Here is a 27,571-nt window from a genome sequence, read left to right on the forward strand (position 1 = left end):
TTCCATGATGTCAAAACACAGAACTGTTGTTTATAATAAGCTTTTTAATAAAAGAATTCCCCACTATTGCGAATACCAGTTCAGCTCCACAAGTTTTGGCAACATTGGAAACCTACAGGAAGCGTTTTGTTTTGTTTTGTTTGTTTTTTTAAAAACAACAACATATCCTAACAATTTCTTGGGACCTCTCCACATTCCAAAAAATCAAGTAAAGCCACTGCACAACTTAATTTGGAAATCAGTGACCACTTATTGTAGCAGTAAGAGGTAATCCAGTGGGTACCAACCCCTTTGTTTATTTCTTGTCTTCCCCTTGGATATCCTCAGCTGAATCATTCATTACAAGTACAGCAAACTATAGAATAATTCAGTCTGCATTTTTTCCCCAACTCTAGCAGCGGTTTCCCATATTTTAAAAAGCAGAGTGGAACTGTGATGAAATGTATCCATTTAAACAGGAATTTTAAATTACAGAATGCCTTCTGGCTGCAAATCCAACTATTTCAGAGTCAGAAAAAGCACCACTTTAGGAGCAAATTACAATGTGTGTCATCCAGTTGTGGGCCTGATGCATAAGTTACTGGGTGAAATTCTATGTTGTGTATTATGCAGCAGATCATACTAGATCAGGGGTCGGCAACCTTTCAGAAGTGGTGTGCCGAGTCTTCATTTATTCACTTTAATTTAAGGTTTCGCGTGCCGGTAATACATTTGATTGTTTTTTAGAAGGTCTCTCTCTATAAGTCTCTATATTATATAACTAAACTAGTGTTGTATTGTAAAATAAACAAGGTTTTCAAAATGTTTAAGAAGCTTCATTTAAAATTAAATTAAAATGTTGATCTTATGCCGCCAGCCCACTCAGCCCGCTGCTGGTCTGGGGTTCTGTTCACCTAGGTCAGCAGCGGGCTGAGCGGGGCCTGCGGCCGGGACCCTGGCTGGCAAGGGTCTGGCAGCCAGAACCCCAGATTGGCAGTGGGCTGTGCGGGGCCGGCAGCCACGACCCCAGAGCGGCTCAGCCCACTGCCTCTCAGGGGTTCCATCCACCGGCTCCTGCCAGCCGGGATCCCGGCTGCCAGACCCGCTCATGCCGCCGCTGGTCTGGGGTCCCGGCCCTGCCCACATACAGTGGGTACCTACCTTCTCCCTGGTTCTGGCCCATTCTCTTCCTCTCTCTGCACTGAGCTGAGGGTGGGAGTGCACTGAGCACAGGGCTGGGGGTGAAGGAGCAGGCTGAGGGTTGGGGTGTAGGGTCTGGCCAGGAGCTAGAATGAGGGAGGGGGCTCAGCGTTGGGGCAGGAGGTTTGGGTGTGGGGCACTTACCTGGGCAGCTCCCATTTGGTGTGAGAGGTGCAGGTGGGAATATGGGTGTGTGTGTGTGTGCAGAAGCTCCCATTTGGTGCTCAGGGTGGGGGTGGGGATGTGGGGGGTGCAAGAGTCAGGCTGTGAGGGGGTGCATGGGATGTGGGGGGCTGGATATGTGTGGGGGTGCAAGAGTCAGGGCAGAGGGCTGGGGGCATGTGAGGGGGTGCAGGTGGCAGGGCAGGGGGGGCTGGGGATGTGTGGGGGTGCCAGAGTCAGGGCTCGGGTTGTGGGGGGGGGTGAAAGAGTCAAGCAGAGGGCTGGGTGTGTATGAAGGGAGTACAGGGCTCAGGGCAGTGGCCTGGGGTTTGTGTGGGGCCCAGGGCTCAGAGCAGAGGCCTGGGTGTGTGTGAGTTGGGGTCAGGGCAGGAGGCTGGAGGGGATATGCCCTTGTTCCAACCACTCACCCCTTCCCCAAGGCCCTGCATCCACTTCTTCTCTGCAGACCCCAGGACTCCCATGCCCCATCCAACCCCCTCTGCTCCCTGACTGCCCCCTCCAGAGACCCCCCGCCCCTAACCAGCCACCCAGGATCCCTCCCCTTATCCAACCCACTACTGCTCCCTCATTTTTGCCCCTCTGCCCTTCTTATTGTTTCTCAGCTTCCCATCCCCTCCCCTTGTTTTTCCCCTTTTGTGCCCTCACCTCCATTTTTTAAATCCCTTCTCCTCCCCCCATTTTTATTTCCATTTTGTTGGAGGAGAAGATTGTTATGGTAAGAGGGCAGCAGCTTCATTTATTTCTGCTTCTTTCCTCTGTTGTTATTGAGCATGTTCAAGTTACTCAGAGCTGATACTGCACCAGAGATCCCTCAGCTCCCCATCCCTGCCTCCAAGGCAGCATTGGAATGGGAGAGGTATGAGCATCACTCTTGGTATGCCAATCTGACAGAGCCACGTCAGCTTCATGGAAAAAGGGGCAGGGTGATCTATGCTGACTGACTGTATAAGTAGCCCGAGCCACCATCCCTGTCCCTGCCTTCCCTGATGAAAGCTCATCCCTACTCTGGAAGCCCCAGATACGTGTATAAGATGGTCCTACCTGACATGCGTGTGTTCCTGGGGCAGCACTCTCTTCTCCTTGTGCTACTGACCGCCATTGCTCTCAGTCCAGCAACTGTAGTAGCATTAACCCAAGAGGATGTCTGCAAAAAGGATGTCTATCCTCCTCTGTGGCATCAGGCTCCAGGAAGCATAGAGGATTTCCCAATACATGGCAACAAAATCGTCATCAGTGCCTGGAACTACCTAGAGAGACTGGGAGTGTATAAGATCTTGCTCAACTATTCAGCTAAATATTTCACCACATCTGGATCAAATAACATCCGCAATATCCTATGGGGCTTGCCTCTTCAGCTTGGCTGGCAATATCGTACAGGTACAAACTCTCTCCTTAAAAGGGCTGTAATAACTAAATATTTAATAGATTAATGCAGATTTGTTATTTTCATGGCCTCTTACTTGCAACCAGTACAGTCCCATGCATTCTGAATTTTGCTTTACCCAGAAGAGAGTTAAGTTGCTAGGTTGGAAGGGAACTTTTGAAATGAATTCAATGTCCTTGCACTGTTGAGCAATAGATACGGGGACTTGAAGTTGCCTGGCTGATATGGGAAGATATTGCCACATACAATGTTAATCAGAAGCCAAGTATGTTTTTTAAAAATCCTACTAGGCCAAAAATAGAGGTAGAAAATTAATAAATTAGTGTCTTAATTCACTGCTTTAAAAAGCCATTTCCTGATCATCTAATTTTATACTGGATATTGCAACTCTGATTTTAAAATATTAACGGATTGTTTTTGTTGTTGTTTTAATTTGGTATCTTATGAGATCTTCATTGGTAGCTTCAACATAATTCCTTGATTGGGTTGAAAAATTTTAATTTTTTATGAATTTGTTTTTGAAAATATTTTCAAAACTTGTCCCTTTTTTATCAGCTTGAAAAGCATGAGAGATTTTTTGAAATTTCCAAGTTTTGACAAAAAGATTTGTGAAAAAATTCAGGAAAATGTTTGTGTAGGTCAGCGAGGCCTGGTACCTGAGGGCCCAGTCCACAAAAGCCAAGCAACATCACTATTTTCAGTGATTTGTCATTCTTGTTGTCAGTCTTAGTAGACAGCAAAGTGAAAGTATATATGTGATACAGGGAGGCATACTTATGCTAACCAGATTAAAGCTAGCCTGCCGGGGAACCTGGGTACATACTTGGGTTGCTAGCTCATGCTGAAACCCATGCTGCCAGGTCTACAGTGCTGTTGTTACTGGTGCTAGCATGTTTAAAGTTAGCATAGATTATGCCTACCCACGCTAAAAATCACATCTTCATTTTGCAGTGTATACATACCCTAAAGGTCTCTCTGGGTCAGATATGAGGCACATTAGTAAGAATTTTATGAGGAATCTTGCCCTGCTACTTACTGTAGTATAAGTGTTCTGTGGATAAAGGGAAGCCTCCCACATAAAGGTGGTGTTAATTCCCCCTATTTCTTGTGTTAACAACTGAATTTACCAGTGTTACCATTCAGGAGACTACATTTTCTAGGCAATTTCCTAGCTAAAAAATTGTAGGTAAAATTTTCAAGTAAACATTTAAAAATCACCCTGTTTTGAAATCCCCTGCCTTCCATTGCACAGTGTTGGGAGCAGGTCCTAACTCAAACAATGCCGTGCCTTTGCATCTTCCCAGTGCTATTGGGGAAATTTGGAAAAAAGTTTTAGCTAAACAGGATAGCATCAGTTATCTATTGTAACAAATTCTGCCTAGCTGTTCTTCTCTGCTCCCAGATTTTCATGGGAGGTCTCTCCCTGCAAGTGCCCTCTGGATCAGCACCCCACTGCTAAACCACAATGGAGAATAGGAGCCAGAGCGCCCTTTATAGGATGGTCCATGCAGTCAGCCAGAATGGGACAGTGCCAGAGCTCAACTCCTCACACTGGGCAATAGTATAACACCCTAGGTATCAGCGCACAACACTCTTAGCAGTCTTCTGGTTTCTTCTCTGACAAGTTATTCAGCAATTCCTAAACAATAGCTAGAGTAAAATTTTAATTACCAACACACTTCCCACGCATCGACACTGCAATCTCCCATTATTCTGGTCTTAATTTAGAATATGAATTCATCAGGGCAGGGACACTATCTTTAATAGCTTTGTTTTGTAATGTGCTATGAATATCTTCAGTGCTATTATGGAGGCTTCGGTAACTAGTGAATCTATGAATCTGTAGCTAAATGTAGTTGAGCAATAGTCTCCAGGGTTGTCACTATATCATCTTCCTAAAGCACTTAATTCACTTTAAGAAGCTGAACAACTATCAATTTTGATTTAGATTTGACCCCTATCATTGACCAGTTTCAAATTAGGCTCCGATTAGGGCTGTCAATTAAAAAAATTAATCACAATTAATCGCACTGCTAAACAGTAATAGAATACCATTTATTAAACATTTTTTGATGTTTCCTATGTTTTCAAATATATTGCTTTCAATTACAACACAGAGTACAAAGTGTGCAGTGCTCACTTTATATTTATTACAAATATTTGCACTGTAAAAAAAAAGACATAGTATTTTTCAATTCATCTAATACAAGTACTGTAGTGCAATCTCTTTATCATGAAAGTTGAACTTACAAATGTAGAATTAGGTGCAAAAATAACTGCATTCAAAAATAAAACAATGGAAAACTTTAGAGCCTGCAAGTCCACGCACTCAGACAAACAAGTTTACCTACCTTTGGAGGAGATAATGCTGCCCGCTTCTTGTTCACGTCACCTGAAAGTGAGAACAGGTGTTCTCACAGCACCGTTATAGCCGGTGTTGCAACATATTTACATGTCAGATGTGCTAAAGATTCATATGTCCCTTCATGCTTCAACCACCATTCCAGGGGACATGCGTCCATGCTGATGACAGGTTCTGCTCGATAACAGTCCAAAGTAGTGCAGACCGACCCATGTTCCTTTTCATCATGAGTCAGATGCCACCAGCAGAAGGTTGATTTTCTGTTTTGGTGGTTCGGGTTCTATAATTTCTGCTTCAGAGTGTTGCTCTTTTAAGACCTCTGAAAGCATGTTCCACACCTCATCCCTCTCAGATTTTGGAAGGCACGTCAGATTCTTAAATTTTGGATCAAGTGCTGTAGCTATCTTTAGAACTCTCACACTGGTATGTCCGGTTTTGTTCAATATCTTCATTAATGATCTGGAGTATGGCGTGGACTGCACTCTCAGCAAGTTTGCAGATGACACTAAACTGGGAGGAGTGGTAGATACGCTGGAGGGTAGGGATAGGATACAGAGGGACCTAGACAAATTAGAGGACTGGGCCAAAAGAAACCTGATGAGGTTCAATAAGGACAAGTGCAGAGTCCTGCACTTAGGACGGAAGAATCCCATTCACTGTTACAGACTAGGGACCAAATGGCTAGGAAGCAGTTCTGCAGAAAAGGGCCTAGGGGTTACAGTGGACAAGAAGCTGGATATGAGTCAACAGTGTGCCCTTGTTGCCAAGAAGGCTAACGGACATTGCCAGCAGATCGAGGGACGTGATCATTCCCCTCTATTCAACATTGGTGAGGCCTCATCTGGAGTAGTGTGTCCAGTTTTGGGCCCCACAATACAAGAAGGATGTGGAAAAATTGGAAAGAGTCCAGCGGAGGGCAACAAAAACGATTAGGGAGCTGGAGCACATGACCTATGAGGAGAGGCTGAGGGAACTGGGATTGTTTAGTCTGAAGAAGAGAAGAATGAGGGGGGATTTGATTTGATAGCTGCTTTCAACTACCTGAAAGGGGGTTCCAAAGAGGGTGGATATAGACTGTTCTCAGTGGTAACAAATGACAAAATGAGGAGTAATGGTCTCAAGTTTCAGTGGGGGAAGTTAGGTTGGATATTAGGAAAAACTTTTTCACTAGGAAGGTGGTGAAGAACTGGAATGGGTTACCTAGGGAGGTGATGGAATCTCCTTCCTTAGAGGTTTTTAAGGTCAGGCTTGACAAAGCCCTGGCTGGGATGATTTAGTTGGGAATTGGTCCTGCTTTGAGCAGGGGGTTGGACTATATGACCTCCTGAGGTCTCTTCCAACCCTGATATTCTATGATTTGCATTTTGTCAAATCTGCAGCAAAAGTGTTCTTAAAATGACAACATGTGCTGAGTCATAGTCCAAGATTGCTATAACATGAACTATATGGCAGAATGTGGGTAAAACAGAACAGGAGACATACAATTCTCCCCCAAGAAGTTCGGTCACAAATCTAATTAATGTATTTTTTTTTAACAAGCGTCATCAGCATGGAAGTGTGTCCGCTGGAATGGCGGCTGAAGCATGAAAGGGCATACAAATATTTAGCATATCTGGTACGTAAATACCTTGCAATGCTGGCTACAAAAGTGCCATGCAAATGCCTGTTCTCACTTTCTGGTGACATTGTAAGTAAGAAGTGAGCAGCAGTATCTCCGTAAATATAAACAAACTTGTTTGTCTTAGTGATTGGCTGAACAAGAAGTAGGACTGAGCGGACTTGTACGCTCTGAAGTTTTACATTCTTTTGTTTTTTAATGCAGTTATGTAACAAAAAAAATCTAAATTTGTAAATTGCATTTTCATGATAAAGATCGCACTATAGTACTTGTATGAAGTGAAATGAAAAATACTATTTCTTTTGTTTATCATTTTTACAGTGCAAATATTTGTAAGAAATAATAATATAAAGTGAGCAGTGTACACTTTCTATTCTGTGTTGTAATTGAAATCAATTTATTTGAAAATGTAGAAGAACATCCAAAAATATTTAATAAATTTCAATGGGTATTCTATTGTTTAACAGTGCGATTAAAACCGTGATTAATTGCGATTAATTTTTTTAATCACGATTAATTTTTTTGAGTCAATCGTGTGAGTTAACTGCGATTAATTGATAGCCCTAGTTCCTAGTTGTTTCATTTTGATTGCACAATATAGGGAAATATAATAGTAGAAGGATCTCCAAACTTTTCCATGGTACGGATCACATCTTACCAGAGGGATTACCTTGTGGACATCTCACCATTCATGATTACACATCTTCCCTTAGGCAAGTACAACAATTGTTTATATAGAAAATAGTAATCGAAAAGGATTTAATGTATTTTAGATTTCATTTAATGTGATTTATCTGGCAGAACCATATCCAACTCATTCTCCACATACCAAATGCTCTGCTGTCCAGCATTTGGGAACCTCTGAAATAGCAGGTATTGTAGGACCTGATTCACCAAAGCACATGCGTAAATAGTTTGTTTAATAAGCATGAGAATACTCATGTCACATGCTTTAACACGTGTATAAGTGAAATGCTGAATTACAGTGAGGTTTCTCACAGAATTAATGTTAAACAGATGATTTAAATGTGTTGCCAAACAGGAAGAGGATACTTATATTACATCCTTAAATACCTTCAAAGAATCACCATGAGACTGTAAACATGTTTAACATGAAGCACGTGTTGAAGAGTTTGGCTGAACAGGAGTGGGATTACTCAGATGCTGAATACTGAGTACACACTTTTGTGCTTTGTTGAGTTCAGGCCATGGTTTGGGAGTCTCAGTTCACTGGCATTCTGTACTTACCTCCCCAGAGCAGCTGGGTGAGATATTTATGCTGTGCTGTTCATTAGGTGTGTCTGCTACATAAGTGGTTTTGCTTCTGTTGTCAAATTAGTATTAACTGTGCATTTATAAATGATAAATGTCAGATTTTTATGTTTTCCAGCTTTCAGACAGTTCTCTATTTGCAGTTCTCCAAATAAGATTACAGGCAGTAGTAGCAAAAACCAATTTATTAATGCACCTTTTAGGCACTACTAGAGGCATTGACTGTGAAATTAAACCACTATATGAACAGTAACTATTTTCTTTCCCTGAGCCAAATCCTGCATGCTTTACTTATGCAAGAAGTCCCATAGGCTTCAATGGGACTGCTCCTGTGACTAAGGTGAGCAGCTTCTGGCATTCTATTTTGTTTTGATTCAGGCAGGCTAGCAGATCCTTCCAATGTTACCACCTGCGGCCATGGTGCTGGACAGCATCTGTGCATCTCTGTACGAAGCTGGTGGGCCTGTAAGTACATGTTATTAGTTTGCTCTTATTTGGAAAACAAGTAATGACCTAGAAGGTAATTCAGAGTCTCTCATCCACTTGAACTCCACTAAAGTAATTTCAGCATTACACGACTGTGTAGTGAAAGTTCACAGAATGCTATCTAAACACAAGTAAATTAAAACTTCTTAACCCTGAAACTTGTGGAAGCTTAAATTCTCAACCTTAAAGTGTGGCTGTATTCTGAAAAGTGAATAAAAATGGCAGCGTGGAGTTCCATATTTGGTATCTATCAATGACCCCAGATCCAATTTGTTCATTTTAACTGCCAGCACCACAGCTAGTCAATGATGTGAAAGTCAAGCCAGGTTCTTTCTGGTTCATGCACCAGCATGAAGAATAAAAATCCTGTGGAGCAATTCTATCCTCACTTGCATCTTCCCAACTCCACTGTTGTCAATACGATTGCACTGGGGCTAATTGGACAGGAGGAACAGGAGTAGACTAATCTCACAGGAAGCAAGCCTGTGCTCTTATCATCATCCCCTCCCCTCAGAGTACATGAATCCTTTTCTGAGATAAAAGTGTAAAGCCATCAGCTCACCCACCAGGTTTGTCGGAGGAACAACACTGCCCAGACTTTCGTATGGAAGGGAAAACACACTGCTCCTACATCAGCAGTTTTCAAACTTTGAGCTGAGTCACCCTCCCCACCTTTCAATTACAATTGTTGGTTGTGCCAGCCCCTCCCAATTTGGGATTTCAGGGCAGGGGAAGGTGCACGTGATGGTCTCTGAGGTGGAACCAGCACTGGGCATGGAGGCTGCCAGCAGTGGGAATCGGCACGGGTGCCGCAGATGTTAACCCTGGCCCACACGCTGGGTGGCTCAAAAAGGTGTCGGGGTGGAGGTGACACTCCCTCCCCAAACCCCGCTGTACAAGGTTGGCACCAGCTGCCCAGCATCACCACTTGCCCCTCTCCCCCACCTTCCTCCATGCCCCCCAGGGAGGTGTACCCCACAGTTTGAAAATCTCTGCTGTACATACATCCAGGCTTGTTAAGTCTCAATACTGGCAGTTGATTTATTGCCCTTTCCTTTAGGCTTATGAGTTTCAGGAACTTATGTAGCAGAATCTTCCGTTTTCCAAAAATAACTGTGCCAGAGTTTTCAGAACAACAAAGGATGCATTCTTTACCAGCTGAGGATTGGAGTGTCTTAATTTGCCATTCCACTCTCTTTTTAATTCATAGACATATGGAAATAAGTTCCAAAAACACACCCTGAAACAATATAGCCATTTCCCCCCCCCCCCCCCAGAGTTGGTCTTACATGGCAGTATTTCTAGTCTTTCTACTGATGCCTAACTCCTCAAAGAACGAAAAATTATTACTATTTTTTAAAAAAAAGAAATCACTAACTTCTTACTGGCCTGTTTGTCACTGAGGGCTACCCACATGCCAGTTCAGAAACTTTAGCTATTCTAAAGTGAACCATAAAAAGTATACTTTTCTCTGTTTCCATATCCAAAAATGAATGATCTAATTCAAAGATTTAAAAGAAATTTCTATGTTACGTCCTGGGTAAGATTTTCAAAAGCATCTAAGTGATTTAGATTCTAAGGCCTCATTGAAAGGCAATGGGATGTAATAGGCAATAATTGGAGATATACCAATCTCCTAGAACTGGAAGGGACCTTGAAAGGTCATTGAGTCCAGCCCCCTGCCTTCACTAGCAGGACCAATTTTTGCTGGAGATCCCTAAGTGGCCCCCTCAAGGACTGAACTCACAACCCTGGGATTAGTAGGCCAATGCTCAAACCACTGAGCTCTCCCTCCCCCCTGTGGGCTTAGTAGTTTTGATATGAGACTTAGGCTCGTAGACCACTTAAGCCTTGCAACGCTGAGTGGAGTAATTCCTGAATACCTTCAAAAACGCTGGGCCATAGGTGCTTTTGTAATGTTATCTTATGCCTTTTTTCAAAAAGAAAACTGGCAGATAGGAAAAAAAACACGAGAATAATGCTTTACAGCTTAACATGACTATTTGAGCTTAAAGACACTTACATGGAATAAATGTTTGTTAAAAAACCCCGTTCTTTTACATAGGGCAGGCTTTCCTACAGAAAACTTCAATCTTCAAGTTTTTATAACCTTTTTTAATGTTCAACTGATAGTCTCTCCACTTTAAAATAATCTTTCCCCTTCATCACTTCTGCCCCTCACTCCCGAATCTCCCCTGCTCATATTTTCCTGTTATGGGACCCTCCTCCTGCTCCACACCACCTGCTGGCAGGCTGCCTGAATCTACTTCATCCTAGCAAACGCCACAGAAGTGGAGACTTCTGTAATTAAGAGTCTGGCAACAATTCAGACCCTAAAAATATACATCATGTGACCAGTGGGTGCTCAAACTTACAAAGAAACGTAGGAATTGCCAGACGGGATCAAACCATCTAGTCCAGCATCCTCTATCTAACAGTGGCCAGCACCACAGAGGAAGGTGCAAGAAACCTTGCATTAGGATAACCAGTTTGAGTGGGTATCACGATGTCATCATGTAACCTTAGCGAAATAGAAACATCACTTTACTTTTAACTGTGCTTACACCACCACTCTTCAGCAACATAGTACAGCACCATTTGCTGCATAGAGCTCACAGTATATGACTTTTTTTGCTATCTTCAGAAAAGATGATCAAATAAACCCATTCCTATAAGAGTGGAGCAGTGCAAGTATGGGCGTGTGTTGAAAAGTAAACTAGCAAGATGCATGTAAAACACAACAGCTATAACACTTTGTTTATATGTTGCATTTGTCCCCATCGCCATCCTTTTCTCCTTCTTAGATTGTTAACTTTTCAGTGCTGGGCTCCAATCTCAATACACTTCTGAAGCACCAAGCAAACTTTCAGTGCTATGTAAACAGAAAAAAAATATATCAGGCTTATAAGTGTATGAAGGTGAATATGAGTTTAAAAGAAGAGCTGTAACTTGTAATGAGAGGTATGTAAGGCATACCTTCCTTCCATGCAGGTTTTTATAGCATGCCCAGCATCATGGTAAGTCCCACCTCCTGAGTAATAGAGCATTGTCAAACCAGGAGTACGGCTCACACTAATAGGAGACATAATGTCAAACCTTTGCTATCCTCCTGATTGAGTGTAAAGCTTGAGGGCATGAGCAGAGTCAACTACATACTGTATTTTAACTAGCATCATTCTCTGATCATGGAAATGTGTCTTCATAGGAGAAGAAAGAGGCTATAGGATCTTCAGCCACTTTTTCCCCAAGCATGCATTATAAATACATCACAGACTTCAGATCTCTTTGATGAGCCCATACTTAAATAGTCAGAAAAACAATTACTGTTACCACTATCTACTTTCAATCACTGGTTAGTTATTTCAGAAAGCCTGCCTCAGAGTGAGCCACCAAGACAACCAATATTCTTATAAATAAAACCATATTTTGGGGCCAATCCTGAATTTCTTGTGCACCTAAAATTCACTGAGTTGGGGGGGGGCAAAGGAATGCTAGGAGACTGGGAGTGGGGAGAAGAAAAAGAAAACTCCTTCTTCCAGCAGCTAGATGGAGATCAGAGACTTAAAAATCAGGAGGCACCCACAATCTATATACTGTTACAAAGCAAAAAGCCCCGTAGACAGCATGCTGATAAGAATGTCAGCACCTTTTCCTTTCCTAGATGCTAAGTGTGAGTGCTGGGCTTCTCACCAGGATAAGGCCCATGGAGCTAATTTTCATACCGACTTATAACTCGTGAGTTTAGTCTCATGCTTGTGTCTGGTAAACTTTTAAGTCCTGTACATGGTAACATTTAAGTGACTAATTTTTCAAGCTGCTAAATACTGAACACTTTCAACTCCCATGACTTAACAACAATCGGACTGTCGTGTGTAAATGACTGGTGATTTTGAACATTAGCAGAGGCAGAATCTCACTGTTTTCTCTAGGTAGGCATGTTTCATTCACTTGCAACTGTCATCTCTTTTTATTTTCATGCATTATTATAGCTGTGAATTACTATCTGGGTATTATACCATTTCTGGGTGCCATGGAAGCTGGTTTCTTTGGACAGTTGCAACATGAGATAAAAATATTACCACCAGAAGAGCTAAGAGCAGACTTCTGCTACAGCACTGCCGACTGCCGTTCCCACATTCCAAAAGTCATGGATGCATGGAAGGCTTATTTTGAGGTAGATCATCTTTTATTTTGTTCATAGTTTGTGACGGATGATAACAAAATATTGCTTTTTAAAATTATTATTAATGTTTTTTAAAAATCAGACAGCCTGATTCACATCTCATTAATACTAGCGTGAGTTTGGAGAAATCCAAGTGAAGTCAATGGAGTTACCGTGATGTAAAACTAGTTAGAGAGGAGTATCACATCCAGAATTTTTAAAGTTTGTTGCTTTATTTCTTCACTTAAAATAATTCTATGTTTTGGAATCTGACTCGAGATTGTTATGCTAATGCCTATACTAGTAATCTGTGAGCTGTGCTATAGCTATACAAAGAACAGAAATGTGATACAGAATATTATCCTTCAGAAATGCCCTTATCCTACTTTTATATGATCCCTTTGCTTCTTAAAGTTGTTGTAAGTTTCACCCAGAAAGGCATTCTTCTGCACACGTACTCAGTCTCTCCCTCTCACTTCACACCTTTTCCCTAAAAGAGAGGTGACGGTTTCTTCTCCATCCCAAGTTTCAATAATGATTCCTTTAGTTAGACTTCCTCTCAGATTTTTTGTGAACAGCCAGAAATGCAAATATTATCATATCCAGTCATCAGAGACTCAAAGTCTATAACAAAAATTCTCTTGGTAAGCTAGACAGATGAACCAGAAAGCTGAAGGGTATGATTGGATCAGTCATTACAGATAGTTTAAGTTTATTTATCTGAAATAATATGTTGAGAAGATTATAATCAAGGAACTAAAATTATAATCCTAACCTAAAAGACAGCTAGCAGGATAGATTTGACAGCTAACGTTCTTTCAGACTTCCTGAAAATCTATATCAATGCACTTGAAAGTGTGCAAGAGATTGCTCAAGTAAGACCAGGAAGACAAGAATTGTAGCATGGAAAATTCCATGATGTCAAAACACGGAACTGTTGTTTATAATAAGACTTTTTAATAAAAGAATTCCCCACTATTGTGAATACCAGTTCAGCTCCACAAGTTTTGGCAACATTGGAAACCTAGGGGAAGCATTTTGTTTTGTTTTGTTTGTTTGTTTGTTTAAAAACAACAACATATCCTAACAATTTCTTGGGACCTCTCCACATTCCAAAAAATCAAGTAAAGCCACTGCACAACTTAATTTAGAAATCAGTGTCCATTTACTGTAGCAGTAAGAGGTAATCCAATGGGTACCAACCCCCTTGTTTATTGTTGACTTGTTTATTTCTTGTCTTCCCCTTGGAAATGATATCCTGAGCTGAATCATTCATTACAAGTACAGCAAACTATAGAAGAATTCAGTCTGCATTTTTTCCCCCAACTCTAGCAGCAGTTTCCCATATTTTAAAAAGCAGAGTGGAACTGTGATGAAACGTATCCATTTAAACAGGAATTTTAAATTACAGAATACTTTCAAGTTGCAAATCCAACTATTTCAGAGTCAGAAAAAGCACCACTTTAGGAGCAAATTACAATGTGGGTCATCCAGTTGTGGGCCTGATGCATAAGTTACTGGGTGAAATTCTATGTTGTGTATTATGTAGCTGATCATACTAGATCAGGGGTCGGCAACCTTTCAGAAGTGGTGTGCCGAGTCTTTAATTTAAGGTTTCGCGTGCCGGTAATACATTTGATTGTTTTTTAGAAGGTCTTTCTCTATAAGTCTCTATATTATATAGCTAAACTAGTGTTGTATTGTAAAATAAACAAGGTTTTCAAAATGTTTAAGAAGCTTCATTTAAAATTAAATTAAAATGTTGATCTTATGCCACCAGCCCACTCAGCCCGCTGCTGGCCTGGGGGTCTGTTCACCTAGGTCAGCAGCGGGCTGAGTGGGGCCTTTGGCTGGGACCCCGGCTGGCAAGGGTCCGGCAGCCAGAACCCCAGATTGGCAGTGGGCTGTGTGGGGCCGGCAGCCACGACCCCAGAGCGGCTCAGCCCACTGCCTCTCAGGGGTTCCATCCACCGGCTCCTGCCAAGCGAGATCCCGGCTGCCAGACCCGCTCACGCCGCTGCCAGTCTGGGGTCCCGGCCCTGCCCACATACAGTGGGTACCTACCTTCTCCCTGGTTCTGGCCCATTCTCTTCCTCTCTCTGCACTGAGCTGAGGGTGGGAGTGCACTGAGCACAGGGCTGGGGGTGAAAGGTCTGGCCAGGAGCTAGAATGAGGGAGGGGGCTCAGGGTTGGGACAGGAGGTTTGGGTGTGGAGCACTTACCTGGGCAGCTCCCATTTGGTGCGAGAGGTGCAGGTGGGAATATGGGTGTGTGTGTGTGTGTGCAGAAGCTCCCATTTGGTGCTCAGGGTGGGGGTGGGGATGTGGGGGGTGCAAGAGTCAGGCTGTGAGGGGATGCATGGGATGTGGGGGGCTGGATATGTGGGGGTGCAAGAGTCAGAGGAGAGGGCTGGGGGAATGTGAGGGGGTGCAGGTGTCAGGGCAGGGGGGCTGGGGATGGGGGCGGTGCCAGAGTCAGGTCTAGGGTTGTGGGGGGGGGTGAAGGAGTGAAGCAGAGGGCTGGGTGTGTATGAGGGGGGTACAGGGCTCAGGGCAGTGGCCTGGGGTTTGTGCGTGGCACAGGGCTCAGAGCAGAGGGCTGGGTGTGTATGAGTGGGGGTCAGGGCAGGAGGCTGGAGGGGATATGGCCTTGTTCCAACCACCACCCCTTCCCCAAGGCCCTGCCCCCACTTCTTCTCTGCAGACCCCAGGTCTCCCATGCCCCATCCAACCCCCTCTGCTCCCTGACTGCCCCCTCCAGAGACTCCCCACCCCTAACCACCCACTCAGGATCCCATCCCCTATCCAACCAACTCTGCTCCCTGTCTCCTGACTGCCCCCCCTTATCCAACTCCCATGGCCCCGGACCCTTTACCATGAGGCTCCTAGCAGCATGTTCTGCTCCGCGCAGAGCCAGACACACTGCCCCACAGGAGCGGGCAGCCCTGCCCCTCAGAGCGCTGCGCGCATGGCGGCAGGGCTCCAGGGGAGGGGGGGAGTGTGTCTGTCACCCAAACACTGCCCCACAGGAGCACGCAGACCTTGCCCCCAGAGCACTGCGTGTGCAGCAGCATGGCTTCAGGGGAGGGGGGAGGGGAGGGGCCGGCAGCTTGCTGTGCTTGGCCAGACGCTCCGGCCTGGGAGCGCAGACCGCGCGGCTTGCCGCGCCAGGAGAGTGGGGCCATTTGCCCATCCCTGCATTAGGGTGTGCCTGGGCACACCGGGCACACCCTGTGCGCATGCCTATGGTTCTGCCCCCTGCCCCCATGGGGTGGGGGGGAAGGGTGGAGAAGAGCGAGCCGGGCCGAGGAGGATTTTTAATGGTCCGTTGCTCCGGCAGGCAGCAGAGGGCCATTAAAAATTGGCTCACGTGCCACCTTTGGCATGCGTGCCATAGGTTGCTGACCCCTGTACTAGATTATCAGAATGGTACCCCTTCTCCCTCCCTTCCCCCTGGCCCCCAATTGTGTCTTCTAGATTTGTCCTGGCTCCATTGAAATCAATGACAAAATCTCATTAACTTTAATGGGGTCATGACTTCACCCTGTAAATATATTAATCATTCTCCTCCCACCCCCCATGTCAAATATTAAGCTATAATTGATATGCAACATCACCACATTCTAACTATTTAAAAGCAATTTTCCTGAGTTAACAAAACATATTTTCCAAAATAATTGTTTTGCAAGTAACAAAGAATTATGCATTTTTTAAAAATATTCTCCGCTGGTAATATTTTTATGTTCTGCTTTTGCTTTAGTATCTATTATCCACTGAACAGAAATCTGAAAGGCTCACAGCATCTTTCTTCTCAATAGAAAAAAATGAAGCATTGCATTACTTATGGAAAGCGCATGTAGCATCCATTGCTTATGCAGTTCCAAAGTTCAGAAACAGGTAAGAGAAAGCCGCAAAAGTAGGGTCAAAAGGGGATAATTCCCCAGTTCCATGTCCATTAGTAGGCACCATATTTGCAAGGTTTATTATACTTTTGCTTGCTCCTCCTGCACCTGAGTCTTTAGTTATATTGTAGTGGTATGTGTTCAGCAAGATTCTTATATTCAAAGAGTCTGACAGGGACCGCAACATGAACACTCCTTCTAGAAAATGGCAAGGCACCAAACAACCTAAGACATGGCTGAAGTGGCAAGAAGACCAGGAGATTTATCATTTTAGGGCAGTGTATACAGGAATGAACATCCTAAAGAATGGTAAAGCCGCTGGTGTAGATGACATTCACAATGAACAAATCAAATACCTCTGAGAAGCAACAAAGAGCTGGTTATTCAAGTTGTTTAACACATGCTCAGCCACATATAAAGTCCCCAGTGTCTGGAGGTGAGCACGTGCCATCACACCTCTTAAGCCAGGGAAGGTTGAAATGGAGCTGAAGAACTTAAGGCCTATAACCACTGCTAAGCCACCTCTACATTTCATCTTAAACCACCTATCACCACTTGTTGAAAAGCAACTAATCCCAGAGCAAGCTTTGAAAAGCATATGGTAACAGGCTCTATCAGCAGCAAATGACACAAAGAATCACCAAAGATTCCTTACTACACAAAAATGGCCATACTGCATCAGACCAATAGTCCATCTCACCTTCTAGGATAAAAGTATCCTACCTTCCAATATTGGCCAATGAAAGGTGCATTAGAGGGAATGAACAGAACAGGCAATCATTAACTGATCCATCCCTTGTTGTTCACTCCCAGCTTCTTGTCAGAGGCTAGGGACACCCAGAACATGAGGTTGCATCCCTGATCATCTTAGCTGATAGCCATTGATGAACCTACCCTCCATGAACTTATCTAATTCTTTTTTACATCCTGTTATAGTTTTGGCCTTCACAACATCCCCTGGCAATGAGTTCCATGGGTTGACTGTGAATTATGTAAAGTAGTACTTCCTTTTTGTTTGTTTTAAACCTGCTGCCTATTAATTTCATTGGTGACCCCTGGTTCTTGTGTTATGCGAAGAAGGAAATAACACTTCCTTATTCACTTTCGCCACAACATTCAGGATTTTATAGAGCTCTATCAAATCCTCTTTTAGTCACTTCTTTTCCAAGCTGAAAAGTCGTCTTTTTAATCTCTCCTCATACAGAAGCTGTTTCATACCCTTAATCGTTCTTGTTTCCCTTCTCTGTGTCTTTTCCAATTCTAATGTATCTTTTTTGAGATGGGGTGACCAGAACAGCACTCAGTATTCAAGGTGTGGGAATACCATGGATTTATATAGTGGCATTATTATATTTTCTGTCCTATTAGCTATCCCTTTCCTAATAGTTCCCAACATTCTGTTAGCCTTTTTTGACTGCCGCTGCACATTGAGTGGATTTTTTCAGAGAACATGTTTTCCTATGTGCACTACTTTGCATTTATCAGCATTGAATTTCATCTGCCATTTTGTTGTCCAATCACCTCATTTTGTGAGATCCCTTTGTAACTCTTCTCAGTCTGCTTTCAACTTAAGTATCTTGAGTAAAATATACTAAAATATAGAATATGACAAAAGATCACCACCTTCTACAACTGATACAATCTCTTTTAGAGAGCTGACATTTTTATATCAAACTATGCAGGAAGAACCACCAATGATGGCAACAGAAAAATGGCCTACCACAGGGGATGTGACTCTTGCCAATACTTTTCGACCAATCAATCATCTTGGCACAAAAGTTGTATCTATGCCCATGACCTATGTGTCACTAACCAAGCCAAGGATTTTTCCCAGAGCTACGTTAAAATTGATAAGGTCTGGGCTATCAGTTTATTACCAAGAACAAATTGTGGACCAAACCAGCCAAAACACAGGTGAGTCTCTTCCATTTTTGGTACCATGAGGCCAATAATCACTTGCTGGAGAATTCTCTGCACCTTAAAGTCTTTAAACAATAATTTGAGGACTTCAATAGCTCAGACATAGGTTAGGGGTTTATTACAGGAGTGTTTGGATGAGATTCTGTGGCCTGCGTTGTGCAGGAGGTCAGACTAGACGATCATAATGGTCCCTTCTGACTTTAAAGTCTATGACTCTATGACTCAGCATCATCTGGAATGGGGCACCATTTGCCCACTATCTCCCTAGGAGTGATGCTAGGCACATGTGGAGAAGATAAAAGGCAAAGTTAGCACACAGCATAACATACTTGGGAAGCTTGTAAAGTCAAAATGGGGAGCCCACCCAGCAACACTAAGAGGCACTGCACTTGCACTTTGCTATTCAACGGCTAAATACTCATATCCAGAGTAGAAAAGATCAGCTCATGCAAAGAATCTGGATCCTGTTCTGAATGAACAACAATAAAAACAATAAAACCAACAAACGTGAATAGCCTTTATGTGCTAGCTGGACTTGCTCCATTGGATATCAGGAGACCAGTCACAAACAAAATGGAGAAGCAGCAAAGAATCCTGTGGCACCTTATAGACTAACAGACTAACGTCTGTTAGTCTATAAGGTGCCACAGGATTCTTTGCTGCTTCTACAGAACCAGACTAACACGGCTACCCCTCTGATACTAAACAAAATGGAACGATTACAACAGGCCAACTATACCAGACATCTGTTTTGTGGCTATACTGTGGCAGTGAGCCACCTGAAATCATGGAAAAGCTTCCGTGCTGCAACAGAACTGCTTAAAAAAATCACTGAGTGCCGCACAACTGGAAATGTAGCACATATGACTAGAAATACTTATCAAGGATGTCAAAATGCACATTGACATTGTTGGACACCTTCTCACAGACACAGAGTAGGGTTGGTTGACCTGGAGATGTTTAAATCACCTCTGAACAAGAGTTGACTGCTCAAAAGTCAATATGTGGAAGTGGGGCTACTCCAGTGACCCAGACACATGCGACTGAGGCAAAACACAACCCATGGAACATCTATTGGTCTGCCAGATCCTGCCAGACCTCACCAGGGCCACAGGCCAGGCCATATTATGTGCCCAATACTGGAAAAAACTATGACTTCAGTGGAAGGACATGAGAAGATGGACCTGATTCAGAGACCACTGATTTCAACAGGATTTAACTTCAGTAAGTTTTGGATTAGTCTCCTAGAGAGATTTCATGAGTGACTTCCTCCAGTCCTTTCATCTACTGCCTCCATATTCACCACTTTGGTTTGCACTAAACACAATAATTTCATCCTGTGCACACTCTAATTTACTCTTTCCCCTTGTTTGCTCTGTTCCTCAGTTTCCCTACTGTTAAATGGGGATAATGGTACTGACTGCCTTTATAACACACTTTGATATCTATGGATTAAAGTGCTATATAAGAGCTAATTGTTGTTCTTAGTATTATTTTATTATCCATTCAAGTCTTACTCCCATTCAAGTGTTTGGGTCATGATACTACTTAAAACCAAGTTAGAGAAATAATACCACCAATGCTACCAACCATATACAGGAGTGAACTTGAGAGGAAATTTGCAGCACTGCCCTTACAATAACAAGCATTGGAACATTATTATTCTCGTAAAAGCAGCAAAGAGTCCTGTGGCACCTTATAGACTAACAGACATATCGGAGCACGAAAGCTCATGCTCCAATACGTCTGTTAGTCTATAAGGTGCCACAGGACTCTTTGCTGCTTTTACAGATCCAGACTAACACGGCTATCCCTCTGATTATTATTCTTATATCTATGCATAGTCCCAATCAGTCTGCCATCATAAGTAGGAATTAGAGCTGGTTGAAAGAGCCAATTGTTTTTCACAGGAAAATTTGAAAAATATTTGGTGTTTTTTTTCTGAAATTTCCCATGGAAAATTTTCAGTTTCTTGAAAAAAGTAAACAAACTCAACATTTTTGGAATTTTGTCCAAAGACCTTGTAAGGGGTTTTCTCTACACTGGATGGCACCACCTGCTGGCATTTCTGGGGATTAACTTGGTCGGGCCGATGCCCCTTCCAGCTGTTGCATGTTGTCCCTCCACCTTGGTCTCTGTCTGCAGCCTGCCTCTTGCTCCAGGAGCTGTTGCATCCCTTTCTGACTCAGCCCTCTGGCTAGGTGACTATCATAGTTTTCCCTTCTAGGGCGGGAAGTCTCTTCTCCAAAACAGGCTCAAAGAGGCTTCTGATGCACTGCCAGTGCCACTTCCCCGGTGGCTGGTTAGGGAACCCTGGCCCACCTACTACTCAGAGATCCAGCTCAGGCACCCTCTAGTCCACAGTCAACGTCTGTTCTCCCCCATACCTTGCTTCATTTCCCTGAACTCTTTCCTAACCTTCTGGTTCTCCCTTCCTTCTCTGGGGCTGCCAGATTCATGGGTTCATCATCCCAGGGAGCAACTGCAGCCTCCAGGTCTCTGCAGCCTCCAGACACTTCTTTCTCCTTCCAGAGAGTGGCTGCAGCCTTTCCCACCAGCCCCTTCTGTTGCCAATCTCCTGGCTTTTGTAGAAGCTCCACCACTCACTCGCAGATGAGCTTCTAACTAGCGGCCTCCAGCCTAACTCTCCCTTGCTTACAGCCTAATTTAGCTAATTTGGGCCCACCTGGCCTAATTCAGCTCTTGCAGGGCTAGTGTGAGGAGGACACCCCATCACGGGCCTGAACATTTTAACCAAAATAAACCTTTTCTACAAAAAATGTTTGGTTCAGTCAAAAAGCCACTTTCTGTTGAAAAGAAATGATTCTAGGATAAAATTTCATCCAGTACAAACCATCAGAGAAACACAATTATATAATGGAGGCACTGGTCATAACTCCACAATTCAGGTTGTGTTCCATTTTGCATGTAAAGTATGGATTCAATGTATTTCTTTAGGATGAGCTATACAGCATATCCTCCCCAAACTTGCAATGCTTATTCTCTGAGTACATCACTGGTTTTCTGAGAATTTACAAGCAAATCTATTCTTTAGTTTGTGAGCCAGAATTAATTAAAAACTGGGTGGTTCTTTAAGAAGTTTAGCATCTGTGTCAGTCTTTCCTTTGTCCCAAATAATCTTAGCAACAGAATAATACAGGCACTTCAAAAATTCCTTATATTTAAAATTAAACTGAAATCCTGTTCAAAGGCTACATTTAAATTTGGTTGTAGTTAAGATATTAACTTAGTTTTTATTATTATATAGGTAACAGGCAGGCTCAGGTAACTCTTAAGTAGGGCCACTGTGACTTCAGGTAACTCAGCCAATCATCACCCTTCCTTTACTGCTAATTTGCATGCTACAGTTTTATTAGTCATAATGACTCAGTGGTATGAGGGAGACTAGTCACACATCAAGAATTCTCATTGGTAGACTACTGAGACCAGATGTCACTGCTCTTTACAGTTTGCATGGCCATATTCTAGTTTGTGCATCAGTGCTTGAAAGGCTCCGCAATGGCACTTCAAACAGCTCACTTTCACACCAAGGTAGCACTGCCAGGGAAACAGAGAGGAGCACCAGGGGAGCTCTTAAGGCACAGTGATATTGGGACTCTCGGACTAAGCTCTCCCTGCTACCCCTTTCAAATATCTCTGGTCTCACTAATGCAGTCCTTTAAAGCAACAAGTCAGTTAGGAATAAAGGCATTTTACATTTTAGGTGTAATGCAATATAAATGGTAGATTAATGAGCTCTGGATAGGATTAATTTACCTGTTAACTTTGAGTTTTTATTTCTTTCAGATTAAAATATATGTCTGGCCCTGAAGCAAGTTTTGGGGAGAACTGGGCTGATGCTGTGGATTTCATTGCGGCTACACATTTTTCTGCAGATCTACAGAAAACAAACTATTTCCAGGCTCTCTTACCACCGCGGATGCTTTCTGAACATGATCAAGCCCCATTCATTAGTGACTTCAGTCCAGAGCAGAACAAAGTCTTGCTTTCACTTTGTGTTCTTCACAAAACAAATGAATTGACAGGTAAGAGCCACCCATATAGTGTGCATATATCACACTTTATCCATCATCTGTATAGTAAAAAAAAAAAAAAATCACAGGTAAATGGGTCAACCAACAGAGTGTGTGGAGACAACTTTGATTAGGCATTGTGGTGATAGTGTGTGTGTGCACGTACATACATCTAAGCAAGTGACATCATGCTTTTTCCCCAATTATCAAAGGTGTCATATAAATTCTAGTCTTTTTTAAAGTTAACAAGAAAGCTGTAAAATAAGTTATACAGCATCATCTGATGTCAATCTTTAGAACCACAAGCTCCTACAGTTCCAGTTCATTTACAGTTACACTGCTTATATCTCTTTATTTAGTTTTCTTTATTTAGGAAAAGATGTCGGCATCTTGAAGTGAAAATACAGTACAGTATAAGAATAGTGATATATAATAAGTCTGAAAGAAATCTTTAACTCACACGGTATTCATGTATAACAATACAGAACACATGCCAAAACTGTTACTGTGACAGGGTCTCTGATTTGTGAATTCAGTATGTGCTTGTGTCATTCTGATGCTTCTTTGAGAGCTTTGAGAAAGAGTTCTTGGTGTAAAGGCCTTCTCACAGGAAACTTTCAGAAAGACCACAGAACTTGTATTCAAAGAGCACTGAATAAATGTAAGAGCCGGATTATCTATAGAGATCTTTCTTTTAGATGTTCCAGTCTTCATGGAACTTCAGCACAAACAAATTTTCATAAAACAATGGTCTTTCAGTAAGACTGTCTTTTCTGTCCTTCCTCCTGTAATGCCATTAGTGTATGCTTGGTAGGAATTTGTTTTACCAGTTGGCTATCTGTAGGATTGTTATCGTATAGGAACGGGTCTTATGTTTAATTGTATAGATGAGGACAGCCATGGTCAGTCTGATTTCTGCTTGGAAAGGGCTTCTGTAGCTAGGGACACCTGCCAATCTACCCTGAAATACTTGAGGCCCACTGAGTGGTTTGAGAACCAGGATTAAGACTTTAAATTGCACGTGAGTTGGGATTGGAGCCATTGCAGTGACTGGAGCACTGAAATGTTGTTTCCTCATCACTAAAACTCAGATGACAGGCTGTGGCAAGTTGCTGGCCTTCACTTTCAACTCCAGGTTTTAGTGAAAGCAAGCCTGGAATTGACCACAGTATGGATCACTATGGCCAGCTCCACCTCTGACAAGGATGGGGTGAAAGTGCCTTGCCAGCCAAAGATAATGCAGGGGATTTCTAGCCACTGATGCCATTTGGGTGTCCAAGAGATGGAACAGTCCAGAAGGACCCTGAGTCTGTCATACCACTTGATTAGAGGACTGACACATTCTACTGAGGGAAATGTGCTTTTGGATAGTCATTCATACTTTTATGCTCTTGCCACTACTGTCATCTCCATCTTATCTGGATTAAGTTTCAGCCAGCTACTCCTCATCCAGATGCTTATCTACTTCAAACATCGGGGAAGCTAGGTGGCAGAGCAGCTGCCCTGTTCAATGTGGAAGAGATGTATAGTTGGGTGTTATCTGTATATTCATACTGCTCAAGATCACAGCATCCCCAAGTGGGTGAATGGTTGCATTGAATAACATGGGAAAGAAGCCTGACCTTTTTGGCACTCTGCAAATGGGTGCTCTAGAGGCAGATCTCCACTCTCTGTGATCTGTCTGACACCAGAGATCAGAGGGAGAGCTCAGCCTCTGGTTAAGTGTCTCAGAAGACTCAGCTGTGTTCGTACATGGCTGGGTACCTAAAGGAGAGCATCAGCATGTCTAGTATCATCCCAGTGCTTTAGCTGGGTGTGAAACCTCACTGTGAAGAGTTTATTGTAGGATTATGTTAGACAACAGCTGATGGTGAAGCTCTTTGTCTCTTCCCCCCAAATGGGAGATTAGACACATCTCCCACTTCCTCCTTCAGAATTCTCAGCTGAAATTGACATTGTCCCAAAATCTTTCCTAGCTTGTTCTCTATCCCAATAACATGTCTTCATCCTCTCTGAACTGAACTTTTGTCCTAAATCTTCTTTTCTTGTCTTGTCATTTCTTGGCCCTGGTTCTGTAGGCTGTTGAGCACTTCCTGTGAGATACTGCGTCTCCTCTGCTCTGGCTGACGTCAATGGGATTTGATGGGTTTTGGTACCTCACAGGACTGGGCCCTTGGACTGTAAGCTCTTTGGAGCAGGCAGAGGACATGTCTCAACCTATGTTTGTGAAGAAACACCACATAAATGTCTTGTGCTAGATACATTTTTATTGCCAGAAGCTGTAGAGATTTGAAACAAAGTACAAGGAGCTTTGTGCAAACAGGCAATAAAACCCAGCCATGCTCAGCCATAACCATCTTTTCCAACCTGGTATAAACATCTGCCTTCCAGGTGCCTAGTTTAGGCTGCTCCCTACCGTCCTCTAGTCTCCTCTAACTAGCAGGAAGCTATATTTATAGAGCTGTCCCCATTGCCCCCCCACCATTCGTTAGCTCCTGCTTGATGTCATCATTCAGGAGCACCAGTTCTATTTAGGTTTTTATACTGTACTTATTACTGTGGTATCAGAGAACTGCCTTTTTATAGCATTCCTTTCTCACAGATGGCAGCAGGAAGGAGTGAATACTCTGTACATTGGTGTTAGTGTATGGTTTCTGAACCACAACATACACACTGTCAGCTGGAATAACTGATGGGCTGTATGGAAACATTAGTGTCTCCCCTGCCCCTATTGGCTTGATCACTCTTTGAAGCCTCAGCTTGGCAGCCGTGCAAAACCTGGATGGATTTTAAAAGAAAAATAAAAAAGTGTGTGATCATAACTGCTAGCACATTGTCTTTTAAACACAGACGCTATGTGCATTTGTCAAACAAGATCCCAACATCTATATTTGATCATCCTTTCTTGCCGCGGGGTTGATGAGAGAACTTACCCAGTTGTTTATCACTACCACAACACCCTAATTTGACAGACCAGTTTCTGTCTCCATATATAGTTTTAAATGATTATTATGCAGGCAGCCCACTTCTGTTTTGTACATATTACCTTCCACTATTCGCACTTTGGTAGTAGGTTTCAGCAGAGGTGATGGCCTCCTTGCCCCAGAAAGCTCATCCTACTCTTTTGTAGTGGCATTGATTTTATGGTAGCAGTTTGTTTGTTTCTTTCTTTCCAAGGTGGAGCCTTGCTGCTGCTGTGGAGAACGGTTATGTCTACTGAAGCAGGAAGGGCAGTGATACGGAGTCTCATTCAAAACTTGATTACAGACCCTGGAGTTTGCTCCAGTAAGAATAAATAATGATTTGAGCTGAGCTATTTTGACAGCACTTCATGTCTTAAAAACAGTTCCAACATGAACCTGATTGATTCAACTATTTAACCCACAGTATATCGGGTGACCTGATCACGTTAACTCCTTGAAGCAGGATTTCCTACATAGCCATGTTAATGCCTCTCTCCCCTATTGAATCAATATCATTATGCCTAATTTTCTTAATTAGTCCTTATTTGGCTCATTTGCATGTAATTAAAATGGCTCGCTAAAATTATAAATGAGAACTCAGTCAATTTGCCTTATAAACACATGTATAATTAATGAAAAATTAAATAAAACCCAATTACAGTCTGACTGTGTCTCTCTTTCTGTAGTCAGTGGTCTTGCTAAATATGTAATTTGTCTGGTCTCTGATGGTCTCAGGACAATCAGCTAGAACTGCTCTTTGAATCTGCGATCCAAAGATGATGCACTGAATTGGTATTTCTCTGCTACCGCAGAGTCCAGATTTTACAAGACAGCAGCAATTAGGTTTGAAACTTCCAGCCTTTTCAATTTAAATACTGATCAGATGAATCGTCTATCTGCTGTATTGCATCATGTAAACACCTCAGTTCATAACATGGAGTCAAATCCTAAATGGTGCTAGACATCTGTAGCTCCCATTGATATTATTCTCTGGCATAATCCAGCTACTGCTAGAGGACCAACAAGGACTTTGAGTATTTCATTTATTTTACCTATTAATCCATGAGATCAACCCTAAAAAATAGCCCATTGGTACCATTTGAGGGGGCAAAATCTGTTCCTGCATTTTGAATAGCTGCATGTCAACAGCTAACAAAAAAGTTGTGGGTGACCTTCCTACAGAGCAACTTAGAGGTCAAGCTGAGCCTGTTTTTTTGTAAAGTATCAGAGGGGTAGCCGTGTTAGTCTGGATCTGTAAAAGCAGCAAAGAGTCCTGTGGCACCTTATAGACTAACAGAAGTTTTGGAGCATGGGACATGCATCCGACGAAGTGGGTATTCACCCACGAAAGCTCATGCTCCAAAACTTCTGTTAGTCTATAAGGTGCCACAGGACTGTTTGCTGCTTTTTTTGTAAAAAAAAATTTGAAAAAATTCCTAATATGTGGATGTTTTTATATAATGAAAAATGAAAGGCAACACACTTTGATTATATTTTATTCAACACATCATTCATTGGTAAGCAAAAAGGATCATTTTTGTATCATGTTCAGGACATTAATTTCAAGTCTAAAAAGCTACAAACTATATCGTATATCACTTCTGCCATCTAAATACTACATAATGTAATAGAAACAGCTCACCTTTTTTCTGAAGCTTTTTCAATGCTCCTAATGTAATTGTGTGTCTTGCCATAACTACTTGATGAGTAATATATCAAGCCCATAATCATATAGAATCGATAAGCCAGTAGCAACCCAATAGTCAACTGGAACGTCATCTCCTGACTCATGTACAAAGGGCAAAATCTTTGCCAGAGACACCAGGGGTGAGATTCTCACCCCAGCTCCAGCCCTTTTCCACTTAAAAGGGCTCTTGCACCCTTCCCACTTGCTCAGTTTGATTGGCCAGTTTCCTCCCAAATTTGTATGAAGTCTGTACTGGAAATCAAGAAAGACTTGTTAGTACATTGAGCAGTTCAATGTTATTCTGTCCTTTAATGTCCCAGGATAAAGATTTAAATTACTCAGTGTCATTTTATGGATAAACTTTTAATGTGCTTTAATGAGTCCTGTCATTATCGAAGCATTTTCAAAAGAAATACGTTA

General features: G+C 42.6%; 1 protein-coding gene across 2 annotated transcripts in view; it reads left to right on the plus strand.

The window, feature by feature from the left end:
• The first annotated feature begins 2,348 nt into the window (after positions 1-2,348).
• LOC123365843 (protein LEG1 homolog) overlaps positions 2,349-27,571 on the plus strand; it is a 48,336-nt gene continuing 23,113 nt past the window's right edge. Inside the window, exons 1-6 of one of the 2 annotated variants that reach the window (XM_045008826.1) lie at positions 2,349-2,739; positions 8,377-8,463; positions 12,474-12,658; positions 16,406-16,542; positions 22,275-22,513; positions 25,679-26,123. In XM_045008826.1, the coding sequence (XP_044864761.1) occupies positions 2,349-2,739; positions 8,377-8,463; positions 12,474-12,658; positions 16,406-16,542; positions 22,275-22,513; positions 25,679-25,800 (1,161 nt within the window). In that variant the 3' untranslated portion in view covers positions 25,801-26,123. Of the gene's footprint in view, positions 2,740-8,376; positions 8,464-12,473; positions 12,659-16,405; positions 16,543-21,870; positions 22,020-22,274; positions 22,514-25,678; positions 26,124-27,571 lie in introns of those variants that run through there. The other variant, XR_006577782.1, reaches the window with a different exon arrangement.

The sequence above is a fragment of the Mauremys mutica genome, chromosome 3 (genome assembly GCF_020497125.1).
Source record: "Mauremys mutica isolate MM-2020 ecotype Southern chromosome 3, ASM2049712v1, whole genome shotgun sequence".
NCBI classification, from domain to species: Eukaryota; Metazoa; Chordata; order Testudines; family Geoemydidae; genus Mauremys; species Mauremys mutica.